Source organism: Aptenodytes forsteri, unplaced genomic scaffold (assembly GCF_000699145.1).
Source record: "Aptenodytes forsteri isolate BGI_AS27 unplaced genomic scaffold, ASM69914v1 Scaffold9, whole genome shotgun sequence".
In the NCBI taxonomy this organism is placed as follows: Eukaryota; Metazoa; Chordata; class Aves; order Sphenisciformes; family Spheniscidae; genus Aptenodytes; species Aptenodytes forsteri.
The window spans coordinates 5,647,574-5,666,161 of NW_008796217.1; the positions used below are offsets into that span (position 1 = coordinate 5,647,574).

The 18,588-nt window shown below is 35.2% G+C and overlaps 1 protein-coding gene across 1 annotated transcript in view; it reads right to left on the minus strand.

The window, feature by feature from the left end:
* Positions 1 to 60: 60 nt before the first annotated feature.
* Positions 61 to 18,588, minus strand: part of SLC4A7 (solute carrier family 4 member 7) — a 73,054-nt gene continuing 54,526 nt past the window's right edge. Inside the window, exons 16-26 of the mRNA XM_009288623.2 lie at positions 18,311 to 18,416; positions 16,188 to 16,349; positions 15,086 to 15,199; positions 14,478 to 14,639; positions 13,967 to 14,218; positions 11,670 to 11,738; positions 11,052 to 11,225; positions 10,566 to 10,697; positions 9,739 to 9,836; positions 7,811 to 7,918; positions 61 to 4,556 (exon numbers count right to left, since the gene is read on the minus strand). Of these exons, the coding sequence (XP_009286898.1) occupies positions 4,475 to 4,556; positions 7,811 to 7,918; positions 9,739 to 9,836; positions 10,566 to 10,697; positions 11,052 to 11,225; positions 11,670 to 11,738; positions 13,967 to 14,218; positions 14,478 to 14,639; positions 15,086 to 15,199; positions 16,188 to 16,349; positions 18,311 to 18,416 (1,459 nt within the window). The 3' untranslated portion in view covers positions 61 to 4,474. The remainder of the gene's footprint in view (positions 4,557 to 7,810; positions 7,919 to 9,738; positions 9,837 to 10,565; positions 10,698 to 11,051; positions 11,226 to 11,669; positions 11,739 to 13,966; positions 14,219 to 14,477; positions 14,640 to 15,085; positions 15,200 to 16,187; positions 16,350 to 18,310; positions 18,417 to 18,588) is intronic.

The window sequence follows — 18,588 nt, forward strand, 5'->3', positions numbered from 1 at the left end:
ACAGCACCCACCGACCCCCCCCCGTCTGCACGTAAGGAAGAGAGAGAAAGACACTACCTGTAGTTCAGTAGATTTTTATTGCTTTTACCAACTTTCTGAAACATTACAAAAGATAATTTTATTCTAGCAGTACTTAAAACAACGAAGGCTGGATCTTTCACATTAAAGACAAGTCTGAGAGTTGTGTTTTCTGTATAAACTGAATATTGATTCTACGTTTGGAATAATGTTTTCATTTGCTTTGGGTTTTGTTATAAAGTAAGAAAACATCATTGTAATTAGAAAAGCAGTCATAAAAAATTCGAACCGTACAGTATGTAATCACATTTCAAATAATCAGTATTAGAATCAAAATTGTAGGTTCAGCTACAGATGCTGAACCCTGGAAGACACCTTTGCACAGGAGTATCAGCAACAATAGAAAGAAAAATACTACAAATTATGTGTCTTGTCAATAAAATCATTTAGAAAAGTATTGATTTTCAAACTCATTCATTATTCCAAATAAATGTCAACAGATACTAAATTCAATATGAAAGTGTCTTTAGATTAACTTCAATGCCAACTAAGAAGTCCTGTAAGTTTTCACTAAAAAGGTTAAAAAATAAAATCGACTTAAAATTACTAAGCAATTTGCTTTCTTTATAGCACTACTTTTACGCTGACTCAAAGCTGTGCGCCTCTAGTCTTAAAATTTGCCGTAAAATAAATTACTGTTGGTATAAACGTATTTCACACGTTTGTACTGTACTTGATAATGAATTTGACCTAGATGAGTAATTAAAACATTACTAATCATATAAAGCAAAAAGAGAACTAAAAGCATTGTGGTGCTCATCTAACAGACTACATTTGTGAACTGAAAATCATGAACCATTTATCTTACGATTTACAGAACGTATGTACAAGACAACCCTTTAACACGGTGCAGGCTCCGCGACACGACACCTGTTCGTTACAGATGTATTTTACAGCCTGTCGCACCCGCCTTTGCAAAGGGCACAGACTAGGAAGCTACCGTATAAAGACAGAGATGCAGGTGAAGCAAATGGTGAAGTTATGGGAGAACTTTCATTAAATGTAGAAAAAATGGCCAAGACCTTTGGTTGAAAAACCTCCGCTAGGGCACCGAATTCCACCCTAACAGGTTTTATGATGACAAACTTGGCAATTTGGAACATTTCACTGAATAACCTTATGTTACAGCTGCAAAATTGATCTAGGAAGAAAGTATAATTAACTTGGGCATATGTAAACAGAATGAAAAGCATGTCATTGCAATACATATGAAAATACTAAGAATGAGTTTTGTAGAATATAATTTAAACATGAAACTGCATTTTAAGTGAAATATTTTAGATGATAATTTAAATGGAGTGGTCAAAATTAAGACCTACACTTTATGTAAACATTCATATATATAAATAAATTAGAAAAAGAAAAGAAAAAAAAGAAGGGGAGGAAAAAAAAAAAAATAGGGACTTCCTGAGGTGGCTCTGCAGCCAGACACACAGTAGCACTAAGCTCCATTCCGGGAAACCAAGGCATCTAAAAAAAGTGCAGGGCTGTTTATTTTCCTTAACTGTTGGAATGGAAATACATTGGCGTAGTTTTTACAGGGCTTAACCCCTATGGAAAAAAAAAAAAAATCAGTGCACCGCATTATCACCGCTCTTTTGCATCCGTTAAGGCAAAACGTGTATCTACATGCAGTAAACTACACCTTTAGCTGTTTAATACTATGTGTGATTTTAAAGCAGAGAAGGTGTAAAATGAGCAGCGAATCACTTAACCATAGATTATCAACGGGGTTTTATGCACTTAATACCAGTTCTTCTTCTATTCATATGGGGAAAAAAGTGCACGCATAACATGCTACTGACCAAGAACACTGGAACTAAAGGTCACTGTAAACTGTGTTGCAAGTCATGGTATTTCTGGCACCGATTAAAATATCTACACAATTAAAATTAAATAAATACTGTGACTGGACTTGTGGGTCTTTGGTTTTGTTTCCTTTCAACTTTACTAGAAAAATACCCACTTCCTGTAGTATTACCAAAACTTTACCCTTCTGAAGCAGAAACCAGATACAAGATGTGCAGCACCAGGGAACCCTGATTTCCGCCATTAAAGAGTTAAAAATCTAAGAGGCTCATAATAATGGGGGGGGGGGGGGTTTGGGAAATGGGGCTTTGGAAATTGTTGTAGGACTGTGAACATGAAGTGTAAAATACTACTGGGAGGACTAGTACAGAAGTAATGTGTTGTGGATAACGCTATGTAAACTGCCCAAAATAATCTTCCCTCTGATTCAGCAAGAGCTACTCAGTAGTCAACAACTGACATGCAGATGTGTTCTTTTCTTTTTTTTTTTTTTCTTAAATAACGCAGAAAGCTTCAGGAAACCATCTGCTATAGTTTCATTGCATCTCAGTTTGACTAGAGGGAAAACGGGTACTTTCTGAAAGAGCACATACTCAAGCTAAGGCACAAGCTACACTATTATCTAAGAATAAAGGAGCACGTATATAGGTCATTAAACAGTATTAGTCAAATCGGTAATACGGACCTCACTTGCTTTGCCACTGACCTGAGCCTTTGTTACGACAGTTTGGATAACATTATTCGTATTGCTGTACTCTATGATTTACTTTCTTTAAACTGCCTTCTCGGAATTCAGCCAAATGAAAAAAGAAAAAAAAAAAAGAAAAAAGAAAAATAAAACCATTATTTAATTACATTACATTTAAAGGGAATGGTAACAGTCCATGTAACTTAAATGCTATTTTTAAATGTTTCTATTTATTCTCACTGATTGCTTTATTTTTGTAATATACAATTATCTTTTCTCCAAGTGACACTTGGCTGAAGAGCACCAAAATTCCACCTCAAGTGGTATTTTCAGATGAACTCTGCCCTCCTCCAGAATCAGCTCCTTTTGCAGTTGTTGAGAATTTTACCACACGGTCCATGGTAAAACTCCCAACTTTGCCAAAAGCAGAATTAAGCAAACGGCATCTTCTAATTTTAAATGAGCACAGATTCTAATTAAAGCCATTGTAATACATCCAGAAAGGGCTGGTGGCAATTCAGAATGTAGAGAGATTGTTTCAGAAATTAAAGCCAAAAAACTAAGGCGTAAGGCAAAAAAATATTAATAATGGAAACTGTGCAGGTAAGTGATCAAGATTTTCATTTATACATAAAATTTTCATTATTTCAAATACTATAATGCTAAACACTAGAACTTGAAAATGTACTGACTGCATCTTTATCAGTAAGCCCCAAAAAATCCCATTTACTTTAATAAATGAATAATTACTTTTTTAATTAATCTTACATGATAAAATTTTATACTAATTAAAATAAATAAAATGTTTAAAAATAAGTTGGTGTGCTATCATATATGCCCTTTACAATGGAGAGGATCAGAACTGTACACACAAATATCATGAGCAATTTGTAATCCATAAAATAATACTGATCATAAACCTATTACAGAATTAAACTACAGCTAATTTAATCAAATACACAGTAAATTTAAAAATTAATTAAGCAAGAAATATATTTGATGAGGACATGAAATACTCTAAAGTTTCAGTCTTAGAGCTGAGTAAATCAGACTCTGAAAGTCGATGGAAAAATGTAAGTAAAAACAGGAACAAAGAATTCAAAAGCACTCGTGTGGTAAGTATGTGTAACTTCCTATAGACCAAATTGCTGCCTGTAAATCCAATTTATATTGTGTAAACATGGAGTGCCCAGAATGGCAAATCCTAACTTGGGACTGTAACTACAGTTACTGCACTTATACTGCTACTGGACAATAATGAAAAATCAAGAGTAAATTTAAAAAAAAAAAAAAAAAGTAGCAGAACAAAAAAAGGGTATTATATATATTTTAAGGATTAACTAACCACCTGACTTAGGGCTCTAGGCCACTCCTGTAAAATAGGAGAGACAGAATCCAGAACACACTAGCATGTAGTGGAGACACAAAACACAGTAGTTCTTGTCAACAGCACATTAATATTTGTTCTATGAAATCACAAAAAAAGTATACCCTGCAAAAACAAGCAGTAATTGCCTGCATGGAAAACAAACTTCTGTAGCGCACATTATAAACAGAGGTATTGCAAAATTTTAAGCAATGTGGACCAGTAATCATCAGCAAAAGCTGATTTAACTTTTATGCACATATTGATTATTGAAAATAATATGTATTCATTACAATCTTCCTATTTAAAAATGAAAATAAAATTTCCAATAAAATAAATAGCTGAAGTGTGATTACCACTCATCTTATTTGTAGGAAAATCTTCTCATTATGCAAGCATATCTACAGTGCCCTAAACAATGGCAGAATTAAATACATGTCACTCCTTAAATTGGAAGTCACACTTCAATGGTATAATATCCTGCAGTGATATATATACACACACAAATACACGCAATTCCCCTTGGTTCAGTTCTATAAAGATGTTTCAGCATCCACGTATTTCACAACAGGTGAATCTTCCACATTTATTTTCACACTTCCTGGTTTTTCAGGGCTGTTTGAAAGCAAAGAGGAAAATGTAAGGTTTGGTTCACTTTAGTAAAGGTTAACTTTCAAACATTTTATACTTAACAATGAACATTGAAAGTATTTATGTAAGGATACTTTCATGATGATGTATTTCTATTACATTCTAGTAATTGTTAAATACTATTCATAGGAACAATACAAGCTTAAAGAGAGAAATCCCCAAGATCTTATCTATAAATACCATTTCTAATCCCACTGCTTTTATTGTTTTTATTGATTTGAAATTGTTTTGCAAAACATCTTTTTTTGGGGGAAAAAACCAAAACCAACCAACGAACCAAACAAACAACAACAAAAACAAAACCCACAAAACTGTCTAGTTAAAAATGCTCAAAAATATGTAACAAGCAATATTATTAATGCTGCTTAATTATTGGGCAGGGAAACAATTTTGTTCACAATACAAGACTGGGAAAACACTTCAGTCTTTTCAAAATGGGGAACCACACTTGTAACAACAGTAGAGGACGGTTAGAAATCTGCATAAGTGTCCATTCAAGTGGAAGACCCTAAAGACAACAGGCTGGCTGGCACCTGGACAACTGACACTCTTCACCCCCTAGCCCAGCCACTGAACAGTGGCTTATCCAAGGACAGAAAGGAACGTCCCGGGGTAGTTACAGGACAGTAGAAGAGAAATTGGAACAGCATAAGAGGGAGGATTCTCTAGGCATGAATTTTAGAAGAGAGGACACATCTGTGGAGTTGCTCTTTAAGGAAAAAAAGTATTAGAAATTCACACAAAGAGAAACATTCTGGGATTCCTTAGAAAATATAAGTGTGCCTGGACTCTACAGAGTCTATAAAATATGAGAGATGGTCGAGGTAGAAAGAAAAAGCAATCTGGATCAGTTCAGGAAATACAAACAAATCTAACAAAATATTTTTTTTCAAAAAGGTAAGATTTTTAAGAAATAATGCCAACCCAAAAACATGTCATCTGGAATTCCAAGACATTGCTTGCTTCAAACTGCAACCTATTTGAAACCTATAAATCTGGAAATAGCAGTGCCTACAGAACCATTTTCAGCACAGCACTAAACATCTGTCCATGCTTTCAGATGAAGACTGTTACACAGAAAAACCTTAACAGAACTGACATGAAAAATTTACCGGGAATTACTTTTGCCTGAGCAGTGGTGACATCTCTCAATCTCTCCAGCACCCACTATACAAAAAAGGGTAGCAAATACCTCAAAACAGCAACCAATTAATTGAGTTAAGGCTCAAGGAGGTCCTGCCTTCTAACATTTTCCAGATTCATGCAATATCAGATTGCCTTTTGAAAGGGCTAGTTTCCGGCACCAGCTTTTTTCATTTTCAATTTGTAGTTCTAGCAAGTTCCCTTCCAAGATGCAATTTTTACCATACTAATCTCAAGCAGGGCATGTTACGGAATCAAAGGGAAATGCCTTATAGCAAAATATAAAAAATAGATGGAATACTGAATATGACCTAAGTAGATGAAAAAACATTGCAAACCTGTCAGAAGCCTAATTCACTAGTGCTGCATATAATTCTATACTAATTTAACCTACTCAGGAAACAGGAGAGCACAAGATGGAGTTGTACTAACTTCTAACTGCCTGAAAACCGAATCTAAAAATTTTAGTTCTTCTGGAAAGAGAAATACAGGTCTGTATCTCTTCAAGCCTTATACACCCAATGACTATCAGATAACGTACCAGAAGCATCCACAAATTCTGTAACAGGTTTCTCAGAACTCAGCATGAAAGAAAATAAAAAATTAGAATACGAGGGTATACTGACACACACACTCTGTTATCTACCTAATGCCTCTGTTATCTATCTTCCTGGCAGTCTAGCTTGTGTGGCACGCAAGTTTTAGAAGATCTTTTAAAAATGTTTAAAACACTTATTTAAAAATGTTTAAACAATACAGGCTGAAGATTCACTGAAAATGGTGCCTGCACTAATGAGTCTCTTCAGCTCTTCCTATTATAATACCTCCAAGTTCTCTCCTTGTCTCCTTCTTCACCCTTGTTTGACCCACTGTCTGGGCAAAACAAAGTGTATTTCCATGCCTAGTTTGGAGCAATGCACGTGTTGGATAAACAGATAGTGTACAAGTGCTAGGTGGCCAGTCACTACTGCTGTTTCCATGATGCAAGCTAAACAGCAACCGATAGCTTGGACTATTATGTACGAATAATCCCTTCACCACCAACTCTTCCACCAAGATGTAATTTTACACAAAACCTGACAATATCCCATTTCTGAAACCTGTCTTCCTTTGACAGATTTGGCTGAATGGGATCAACCAAAAGAAGATGTATGTACAGACAGCAGGATTGCATAAGCTTAGTTTTCCAAGTCAACAGGCCAATTCTCCCCTCTTTCCTACATAAAAACTACTAAGCAATAGTTGCACTGTGATGGAACAGTCCACAGATACCAGTCCCTATAAATCACAAGCCTTTCAGGAAGTTGGGGGTATTCTATATGAATATTCAGGATTTGGTTTGTTCCCCTTGATAGATTCAGCCAGACGGGGAAAAAACTAGGACGGAATAGCAGAATGATTCATTGCATACAGACTTTCTTGTTTGATGGGAAGCTCACTGAGAAAGAGGCTCCTGGCCATCACAGAAGATGCATGTCAGCTTGCAGGAAATGTTCATAGCATCAAGGACTCCTAAAGTGTCCAGCACTTCATTCAAGTATATTTCATATCCAGTGAATATAGTATTTGAGCCATGTTTAATTTTTAGAGATTAAAAATGAGCTGGGGAAAAAAACAAATAAACCAACCAACCAACCCACCCACAAAAACAGGGGGCAGACCCTAGGGCAGCATAAAGCAACAACGAAAATGCTGGACTTACCTTTTATTCCCACTGGCATTTGTAATGTTCAGGATCAAACAATTCCCATGCTCATATACACTCTAGTAAAGCTTTTAGAAACCCTAAGCCCATCAGAGTAGCATACAATTGTATTAAGCAAATAAAGAGTAACTTTAAAATTGTAATAATACATTTAATAAAATAATGGAATTCCTTATAGAAATTGTTTAACTTCAGAGTAAAGGGCAAAAATTAAAGTTCGAATTCAAGTTCCTCAAAAGTAAAAAGTCAACGCAGATTTACAAACCACATAAACTCATTTTTTTGAGATACATTTCAAGAAATACAAGTACAGCTATTAGCTGCTAAACACAAGACCATCGTTAGAAAATGCGTGAGTAATTATAGCTACCTCAGGTTAGCTCTGGTTACTTTGGCACTCTCAGTACTCATGGCAAGAACCTTCCACTGTGCAGTTTTGGCCATTTCGTCTGATATGTTTACAATTGAGGGATCAACACTAAAGAACAAACATACTTTCTGGTTAGTATTCAATACCTTGCAACAGCATTATACTTATTGTCACTCATCATTTACATCAGTTGTTCCTCCTTTCAATATTTACACAGCCACAAGTTGAGTTCATCTCTTACAAATATATTTCAACAAAATAATAATTTTTTCAACAAAAATTTGAAAATTTAACTCACTAGCGCTGCCTTGAACACATAGCATCTTAAAACAGTTTTTCACATAGATACCATTAAGACACTGAGAATATTTGAGAGATCTCTCATTTCTAAATTACCTGTAACTTCAGAAAGTTATTTTGCATGCTCAGAAAAAATGAAATTAATCACACTGTTCTGCTAAGGCTTTCATAAATCAGAATTATTTTAAATTGTTTCCAGGAAATAATCAAGGGCAGAAGAGCCGATGTTAATAAAATTTTGAAACTGGTACATCAGTTGAGATTTAAAACCAGTAAAAATCTAGAAGTCCCAATTATCTAGACAGATTTCAAGTTAATTTTTTTCCTGCAGAGCCTTACTAGACATTTTTTCAAGGTTTTTTTGCCACTACCCCCCCAAGTCCTGCAGAAATTAAGTTCACCCTCAGATAGCAAGCTTTCAAAACCGATTTCCCCCCTTTGCCTTCCACATGTTTGTATGTACAGCAGACTTAGGTGTTGTCTGTAGATACGTTTTCTGTGCTGTTCCATACTTAAGCTTCAGAATCTACCCCAGGGTATCTGTAAGAGTTCTTCAGAATGCACAGGAATCTTTCAAAGACATTTTTCCTCAGGAAACCCCACAAGATGCAAGACAGTAAAATATATAAACACACACGCCCATAGTTGATGAAATCCTAGTTCTACCATGAGAGCAATTAGCAACTCAAATGTTTTTTAAAAAAGCTTTAGCATTTAGCATTTTCATTTGAGTTGCTGAAGTCTGATTAAGCCTGCTCTTAGAGTAGACAATAGCACTCAGCAGGAGTATCTGTCTAATCCAAAAATCTGCCTGTTCCCAACTCAGATCAGGGTAGACCTGACACTACCCTAGATCCATAGGAAAGCCAATTTTTAACCTAGGAACCCTTAGTATTAGAGAGGCAAAAAAAGCTGGCAAGCTATTTATCTGTCGCATCTTCCGGGTGTGTTGAACAGTTGTAGAATACCTGACAACTCAGCTGAATACATCCCCAGTAAGGGAGATACATACTGGGACAAAACGCCTTCCAGTGCTGGAGGAACTTTCCATCAGTGAAATTCCAGCACTTCCTTTTCTGGAAGAGAACCAGTAATCCTCTCCTCACATTTACTTTCAGAAAATGACCTTTTAAAGTAAAAATGGCTGCCTCTAAAACGTTTTTTTTTTATATCACAGAAATTATAGACTTTAGCCCTCAATTAAATAAACCATCAAAGAACTGCACACTTAGACTTCTTCTGAAAAATCCAAGTGGCTGGTAAACACACGGCTCAACTGATGCTATTAGTTGCTTAATACTTGGTATTTCATGCACAGTAACACACAAGTATTCCACGAAAACTGACCAAGGAAGCTTCTTCACCTTGAGTACAGCTGGTCGAAATTGAGTCATCTGATCTGTTCAAGATGGTCACGTAAATTTATAATTAAGATGCAGTTTTAAAGAACAATGCAACATAAAAATGCTACTATAAGCACCATGAGATATACCTTCATACTTCCTAATCATGGCTGAGTTACAAGCTTGGGAAAAAAAATTAATTCAACTCCTACATAACCAACTTAATATAAAGCAAATTACAGCACGTGATACAAAAACTCTTAAAAGACCAACATTTTATTATACCTGTATTTTAGGTTTTTTACAGGAAAATCCAAATTTGCTTCTCCATATGCAAGGTGTACACTTTCATTGTCCCCTGTCTGAAGCATTCTCTCTGCTTCCTGTAAATTCCAAGTAAAAAGTTTATAAAATTACTCATGCAGCAGAAATCAAAGTATCTCATGCTGACAGTTAGTTTTCATAGGGGTAAGGGGCATTTCCCCGTAAGTACTCGAGTTGAATGCAGGAGGTATAGTTTAAGACCTTTTTTCTTAGAAGTGTTTTATCCAGGTAGGGGGATGGGGGAGTGGGGAAGGAGGGTGTTACAACTTTTGTAAGGAATTCAGCTAGCTGATGTACAGTTAAATAAGACTTTTATGGAGAAGTTATACAAGCTATATTACTATACGATTTGTAACTAGCAGTTGTTTTTAACTACAGCTCTGCAAACACACACAAGCAAAATGTCCCTGATATGAACAGTTTTGTGATTAATTTAAGCAGGGTAAAGATCCCTACTCCACTGCTTTTCTCTCCCATCCACACCCACCTTCTAACCTCATGAAAGACACAGAAAACATTTTGTGCTAAAAACTGCTTCCTTCCACTTTGCTTGCTAATTTTAATCACAAATAAGAGTCATAGTTCATAATAGCATCATTGAAACAGTGACTTTTCCTTAACTTAATTGCCAGTAATAGTTCCTCTAGCATTAAATCTCATTAGTAAAGAATTTCAAAATGTGTATTTGGTATATAAGGTCATATGCTCAGGCCACTTGAAATTCTTTTAAGTCTTAAGTATATTCTAGTAATTTACAACATGCTTAGTTTGATTGTTTTCACACTTACTGCTTTCTCTTTTTTCTTTTTGTCATCTTCTTTCTTCTTTTTACTTTCTGGCATAAGATCATCAAGCCAGCTAAGCTCTCTTTTGGTGAAACATAAATCCATGAGCTTGCGAATGAACACTAATGCCAGAACCTTAAGGGAACCAGAAATGGAATCATTTATATTAAACTATTTAAATGAACAAAAACGCGCACACACACACTTTCAGTATATTCAGAATCTTTAACTGAAGCCCTTTTTTGTAGTACTAGTTTTATCTTAACACAAAGTTAAATAATTTCCACTATCAATAGCTATTCACAACTGAATTGCTTATTTTCAGGAAATGAAAAGTCCTTGTGTTCACAAAAGTGAACAATTGTACTAAGGGTTCTTTTGTTTCTTTCCCACTCCCCTCTTTCTTAAGGCAGCAAATATGTTCTGAAGGGATCCTGGATGATGCACGTACTCTTGGAAAATTATTAACTTGTAAAACAGGTAACTTACCATCATAGGGAAAACAACAGCAGCTGCAGAGGCTTTAATCACCCACAACAGAACTAGACAAGTGAGCTGAACAACTGTAAAGATATGGACCTTCCAGAGTGGCACATAACGTAGATAAATCAGGTCAGGTTGATGTTTCGCAGGCATTCCGAACAGTTTTATACGGTCAAAAAACTGCATTGAAAAATAAAATCATCCTTCAGTTAATTATTTTCTTTCCCTCCGGAAAGAAATAAACATTTTTAGGGGACTCCAGAAACGTAAGTTAATCCCAAATAAAATACTAATGAAGGGCACTGAATATTCAAGGGCGTGGGGCTGGGGGCTGTTTTGTTTTGTTGGGTTTTTTTCCCGCCTCTCATTACTACTACAAAATTTCAGAATATTTCAGAAAGTTCGTTGCTCAGCTACACTACTGAAAGAATAAATGCAAAAGAACTGAAGTGAAGGCACAACACGGTAAGAACAAGTATCTGAACATGACACTCAGGAAAGTATCCTACATGCTATTCAGACAATATGGGCTAACTTTATTGTTGCTCACAAAGTAATGTGTTACAGTTTCATTTTTATTTAGTGTTAAACAAAAGCAAATTGCTCATTAAAATCAGACGTTACCTGAATGCCTTTTAATGAAGATACTCCCATGTAAAGAAAGACACCATACAAAACTGGCATTGGAATAAACTGGGGAGGAAAAAACACCCACACAGTCACTTGTGAAATCAACATGGCATAACATAGCAGTAAGTATTAGTGAAAGACATGGACCAAGTTATTTTTTTTACTTTATATTTTACTTAAGTGAAGTCTGTAAAAGCTGAGGCTCTTTATAAATATAGAGGAAATATATGCATCATTGAGCAGCAAAAAAAATCTAGAGCTAACAAGGCTACCACCAGAATTAAAAAAGTAGTTCAGTCCTGACTGCCTATTCATTCAATTTTCTAGGTTGCAACCAAGATTTCTATTAATGCTAAGTATGCTGCTCTATGTTGCTATCCGATAGGAACTGTACTGAGACTATCAACTTCATGAAATTGCCATATGAAGTTTTGCTTTTGATCACGAATCTTGCATTTCTGGAGCAGATGAAACAAAAAACCCACCATACCTACTGAGCTATGAAAATCTGCTAATTATTCAGGGCTAAATTTTGCTCCAATAAGCAGATCAATTTAAAGCTTACTAAGATAATGAAGTTGTCCACCGATTTCAGTGGCACTTGCATCAAACCTCTGCAACCTACACAAAGCAAGCAAAGCTTTCTTTGCTCCTGAATTCATGAAACTCCTGAGTAAAGGACAACCAAGACACAATTCGAAATCTTAATAAAAACTGCTGCTATCAAGCCTGAACAAAAGCCTTTACTGAAACTTAAATAGTGTAGAATAAAACTATGCCTTAGGGATTCATTACTGTATATATATGTGTGTGTGTGTATGGAAAAAAAAAAGCGCTAGTGTCTTCACTGTAAGCTCTATAATTTGACATGCTAGTACTTCATTTATGTTAACTTCTACTGCATTAAATCAGTATAAATCCATACATGGAACAAAAGCACAGCGACCTACAGATGCAAAGCTTTGTTCTCCTTCCTTCTTTTGAACAGTAACAGCCATTCACATTGAAAAAGAAAAACATTTCATAAAAAGCAAATAGTAATAATTTCATTCCTATTACCGCTGGTTCCATAAAAAATAGAAGTCTTAGTTTCTAAGAATCAGCTGTTAAAATGTGGGGTAAACACCTCGCTTCAGCAATCAGCACCTTTATCTTTTGCTTTTGAGCAACAATAAATCTATTTCAATATTTTTGCTTCTGATTCTGATCATTTGCATTATACAGCTGAGCTCTTGCTAGCTTTTCAACCAGAGACTGTCAAATCTGAATTCTCATTTTTAATAACTGCTACTGCCTTATTGTTTTCAGACCTTTACATTCTTTAACACATACAAATGGTCAACTATTAAGAATTTGTAATATGTAGCTCTAATTACTAAACTGTATCTGTGTGTTCATAGGTTTCTTTCTTCCCATTATCTAAACTTGACCAGCCATTAGAAGCTACCTTTCTGTGAAATGACTTGTGAGCTGTCTTTAAACAGACTTTTATAAAGTTATTTAAAGGTATTAGCAATTATGCAATTTATGCCATATTTGCTATTTTGGCAACAAAAAGACAGGTTTTTTCATTTCTCCTTTTAACTACTGGATTTGAAACAACAAAGCAGAAGTTGAACAAATTTTACTCAAATCTGAGCAAAAAGCCAACTGAACTGTTTGGTTTTCTTCCAATAAAGTCTTCGGAAGGGAACTACGGATATAATTAAGAAACAAAGTATAAACTGAGGCCACAATACTACCTGCAAAAATCTCTATTACACTGTGATGATGCATAAGATAATCTTGACACTTTAAACATCAAAGGAAGTTTAATAAGCTGAAGATAAGAATGAGAAGTGAACAGTGTTGCTTCTGATGATAACTTTTTAAACCAGATGTTTCTGTTTCTTCTGCTATATTATATTCCTTCTGCTCAAGTAACTGTGTATCTTTATCACATTCCTTTTCTCTCTCCATTTAGGCACTCACATAAAAACTACAGAACTATTTTAGGTAACATGGACTTGAGAAACTCAAAAATAGCTGGCAAGAAAATCAGGTAACATGGACAAACGTTGCTTTCTTCACTATTTACTACATTTCTAGCTTGCTCAGATTTCATTTTCTTTCATCTCCCCTCATCGCTTCTATTCAACTAACACCTGTTGTTAAAAAGGCAATTTAAGAATGAGTCCAGGCATATTTTACTTAACATAATAAAACTTCTTAGCATTATAAAATGCTAAATCACAATATCAAAATCAAAAGCACAAAGAAAATACAAGTATTTTGGAAAAACTGTCTTTTACCTTTAACACAGAGGTCATGAACACTGACAGCCCCATCAGGACAAAAATCATCAATCCTGTCACTCGCTGCTCCCGGATTCCCAAAAATTTTGGTTGCTCTCCTGGTGCTGAGCATTCAGATTCAACTTTCAGGCTATTAACATGACTTATAGATAAGACAGTTGCAGCAACAAACCATGGTAAGCCCATGATAGAACATATCCCCAACATAACACCAACCATGAGCAGATCAAGATGATAACCACAGCCTTTCTGTAAAATTAAGCAAACAAATCATTTGATAAACTTTCTATTTATATGATACCGTATTTATAACTTAGCTGGCAAATAACAGATAACTACAAAAGTTAGATACTTTGAGAGCGTCCACAAGATTATATTTGTTCTTTATTAGTCAATATATACATTTATTTAGTAGCTGTTGGTAATGCTTCACAGACTTGCAGAATTAATCTGATTTAAAATAAACTTGACTTACACAACACTAGAGTTTTGCAAAAATGACTTTTACCTTCAGCTTATGCTCTTTCCTGTTTATAATAACAGCTGTTATTTGTTGATCCATGAAAATGAGAATGGTACAGAGTAAAGCAGGAACAGCAGCGATCAAGAGTGTCCACCAAGGATTGCTTCCCAGAGGATCTATGAACCACCCTCGGTCTTTTCGGGTGGGCTGAAAAAAACAAACATCAACAATAAGAATTAAACGACTAAGATAAAATGCTAATTTTATTGATACAAACAGCTGCAACGAACAGATTAACACTCTCTTAAATATGTGTTTAATTTTTTTTTCCAATGACTTTAACCAAAAGACTGATTTAGCTGTTACATGTGAATGTGACATTTATAGGGAAGAAATTAAAACAAATCCATTCCATTCCTTCATTTCTGCACATTTGCACAAAAGAATGCTTCCTTTTCAGTGATATTAGAATATAAAGCATAGTCTCTTCTGTCAGATGAGATATACATCCAAAACAGAAAAGGGAGATTACTTCATCAACTACATTTTAAGTAAAAAAGATAAATTTCTGTTTATACAATTCCGTTATTCTACTGTCTATGAAACTGCAAGCACTTAAAAAGTTAAGCTTTTTAAAAGGTTTTATTTCTTACTTCAAACTTCTCTGGAACGTGAAGCTTAGGAGAAGGTACTCCTACAAGATAGTCAATCAAAACCATGATAACTATGGTCAGAAATACTGCAAAGTCACTAATGGTAGAACGCACCTATAAAGAAAAGACTTGTGTTAACTCTTGCTTTTTCATCATTACAATTTGCATGTACAGAAAGTCAATTTTCTCCCCTATGAATAGTGAAGTCTATTTATATTATACTACACCACTGAACATTATATATATTTTCTCCTTTTATTTTAAAATATAAGCTGCCTACCAGCATAGCATGAAGTTGCAGAAGGTAAGTATTCTGTACAACAATTATCTCATTTAAAATGATCTACTGCAAGCAGCAAATTACTTAAAATAACTCCTTCCTCATCTTCCTGTCCTCTCAACCCTACTGGGAGGCTGGGCCATCACAGCTAGTCTCTTGTAGCTTAATTCAAAAACACATCACTGAATTGTTCTGAAATTAATATTCATGCATTTGATGTTTTACTAGATAGGAGGGGGACAATTTGCAACAGATTCAGGTTATCAAAGGTGACTTTATTAAACATTAGGAACACATTGTAGGGATCAGCTGAGGTTTAGAGACGATCTAACCATTTTATTTTGGCTAACAGAAGTAAGGTGTGCAAATCAGTCCAAGGATAATCATTATATTAGGCTCTATTAGAAATAGTAATCCCCTGAGGAACCACTCAGAACCCTTCATAGGTCAGCAGTTTGGGGAAAGCAATCAATTGTTCTGTACAGCTAGGTGAGGAAAACAGCAGCAGTATTATCTCTCCAAATGATACCTGGCGATACCCGTTAATATCGGGAGACAGACTGCTTAGGTCTTCTAATGTTTAGAACATCTTGTTGTAACTATAGGAAAGCAGAGAATAAGCACTGAATTTTCAGCAGCCAATTTATTTACTCCAATGTCTTAATTTTTGGAATTATTAGCTAATTTTCTGTTTTTAATTTCTTTTTCTGTCTTAAAAGAAATCTCTCAATAAAAAGTTCTGAAGCAAAATAAAAAAATTCAACTCTTAAGTTATACTAATGTATTTATCACAAGACAACAATAGCCTCTAATCAGAATTACCTTAGTTGGGAAATAGCGTTTGGTCTTGAATTGCTTAAGGAAAGAGGAGAGGAAAAACGTTGTAAAGAATAATATAAAACACCAGAAGAGAACATCTGGAATATATGGTCTGTGATGGCCACAAGCTGGTCCACGAAATGCACCATGAAGTTCTAAACATTCCTGCAAAGAGAAACTCCTTAAATTTCTGTGTTTTATTCATTTAGTACATTCAATCTAACTTGTAGCCTTTCAATATAAAACACACCTGAGAACTTTCACAATCCCAAAAAAGGGGTTCTTTCCTTCATCATTACCTCATCCTGAAATGCCAAAAATGCGTGCTGTCTGTTCCAGAAGAGCCACAGTGTCCATCACTGATTATGTCTGGATACCAAAATGCTGGGAGGTGCCCAAGAAGAAACAACTTCTTTACATTCACCTCATTTCTATTCTATTTCTCAAAGCATCACAAGATTGAATGCATAAAGACTGAGGACTAAGCTCATGAAAAGCAGCCTATCCAACATCAACTTTCCAGCTGACAAACATTTAAAAAAAAAAAACAAAACAAAAAAAACCCCACCCACACCAAAAAAAGAGATCTCAGTTTCTCCCACCTCTTTATTCTTGACTTTGTTTTGTCCTGATACAGTTAAGGAAGAAACTCTTACAAAATGAGATTAACTCAACTGTAAGGAAAAAAATTTCTAGTAAAGTAGAAAAGCATCGTAAACAATGAATTTGAATAAAAAAAGAAAACAAAGTCAGATGATCCCTATCCAAAAGGCTCACTGAAACGCAAAGCAAAGAATTAAAGTAGACACATGGAGTACAGGGAAACAACAAGCCAATAAATCAAACAGTTGGAAGCAGCACTGCCACAACCTAGTCTTTAAACAGGTTAATTTACCGAAAATTTAACTCATGACAAAAACTCTCCCTGTTAACAATCTACTTTGATTATAAGCACCACCAAATTCTGGATCAGTTCTCTGGGAAGACTAAAGATGCTTAAGAGAATGAAAAGGTATATAAAATAAATAATATAAAAATAAATAAATAAAAAATAAATATAAAAACTAAGTTCAAGAGAAACTGCCATCCTAGGTGATTATGGGAGACTAGAAGCCATTGGTGGTACATAGAAAACACTACCGCCAAAACTCAAGTAAAGCACTGAGGTTTTTCATAGTATTTTTGCTGTGCAAAACACCTTCTACCTTCAGTGTGAACACCTAGGCTCACACACAAGGAGAGCCCATACACGGGTATCTACTGCCATTTTAGATAGCCTAAGATGGCCAAAGTAGGCACACGCAGCTAGCAAATGCACCACAATCTATAGCAGATCCAAATCATTCAAGATGTACGTGGAAACCAGATGCCAGGGTATGCAAAACAGCTCTAGACAGCTGCATTTAGGCAACTGAATCCCACCCAAGGAACTACTAATCAGCAAAAATATTTCTTCCTAAAAGCCTTCAGTATCACTTCCACATGATAAAACTTTCCTCCTCTTCACCTGCCCACAAAATTAGATATTGTTATGAAATGTCCAGTTCAGAAGGTAATGCTTTCAAGCCTATTCCTTCAAACAGTTCTTCCCCTTTTCTTTTAACCTTCGATTTTCCAAATAGTTATTTTCTTCCAATCAATATTTAGGAAGTTTCTTTGATTCTGTTGTAGTTTTATACCAATGTCTAACAAACTAATGAAACATGTTTGCTACCACATTTTAACTGCAGATTCCATCTTCACATCTTCTTAAAAATATTTATTCATCCTTTCCAGGAAATTGAAGGAAGCAATCTCCTGTTTATTCACCTCATCATATTCATCTGCACTTCAGAAACAAGACTGTTCTGCTTAGCAGGATTAAAGTGGCTACCTCAAGCAGACATTTATGATATTAGTATTTACTGCCATGGACTTGTTCATCCAAACCACTACAATGACTGTTTAAAGCATTATGGGGAAAGTAAAAGAGTTCAAAAATACAGTTTTAAAGAAAACAGTCGAGGTTCAAATCAAGAAAGAAACTAGATGAAAAATATTAATCAAGACTGGTACTGTGTGGGTATTTATTTTTTATACATACATATATACACACACATATATATACATAGCTTTTAGATACTCACAGAAACTGTAAGGTTACTCCATGTTATATTTTCCACAGACTTATTCATACTCCTCCACACCTGCAAAGTTTCATTGCTGGGTTTCTCAGGCTCAGAACACACACATCTGAAGGGAAGAAAAAAATAATTTACATGCTTTCCAGCTGTATGTGCCAAAATGCAGCTATTCACAGTAATTTCAAAAATCCTGGAGAGTTTAGACCAGAGTTTAGCCCAACCATCTATGAAAGCAGCAGAGTACGAGACTCCTCCTTACATGACATGAGCTAGGATTGCGG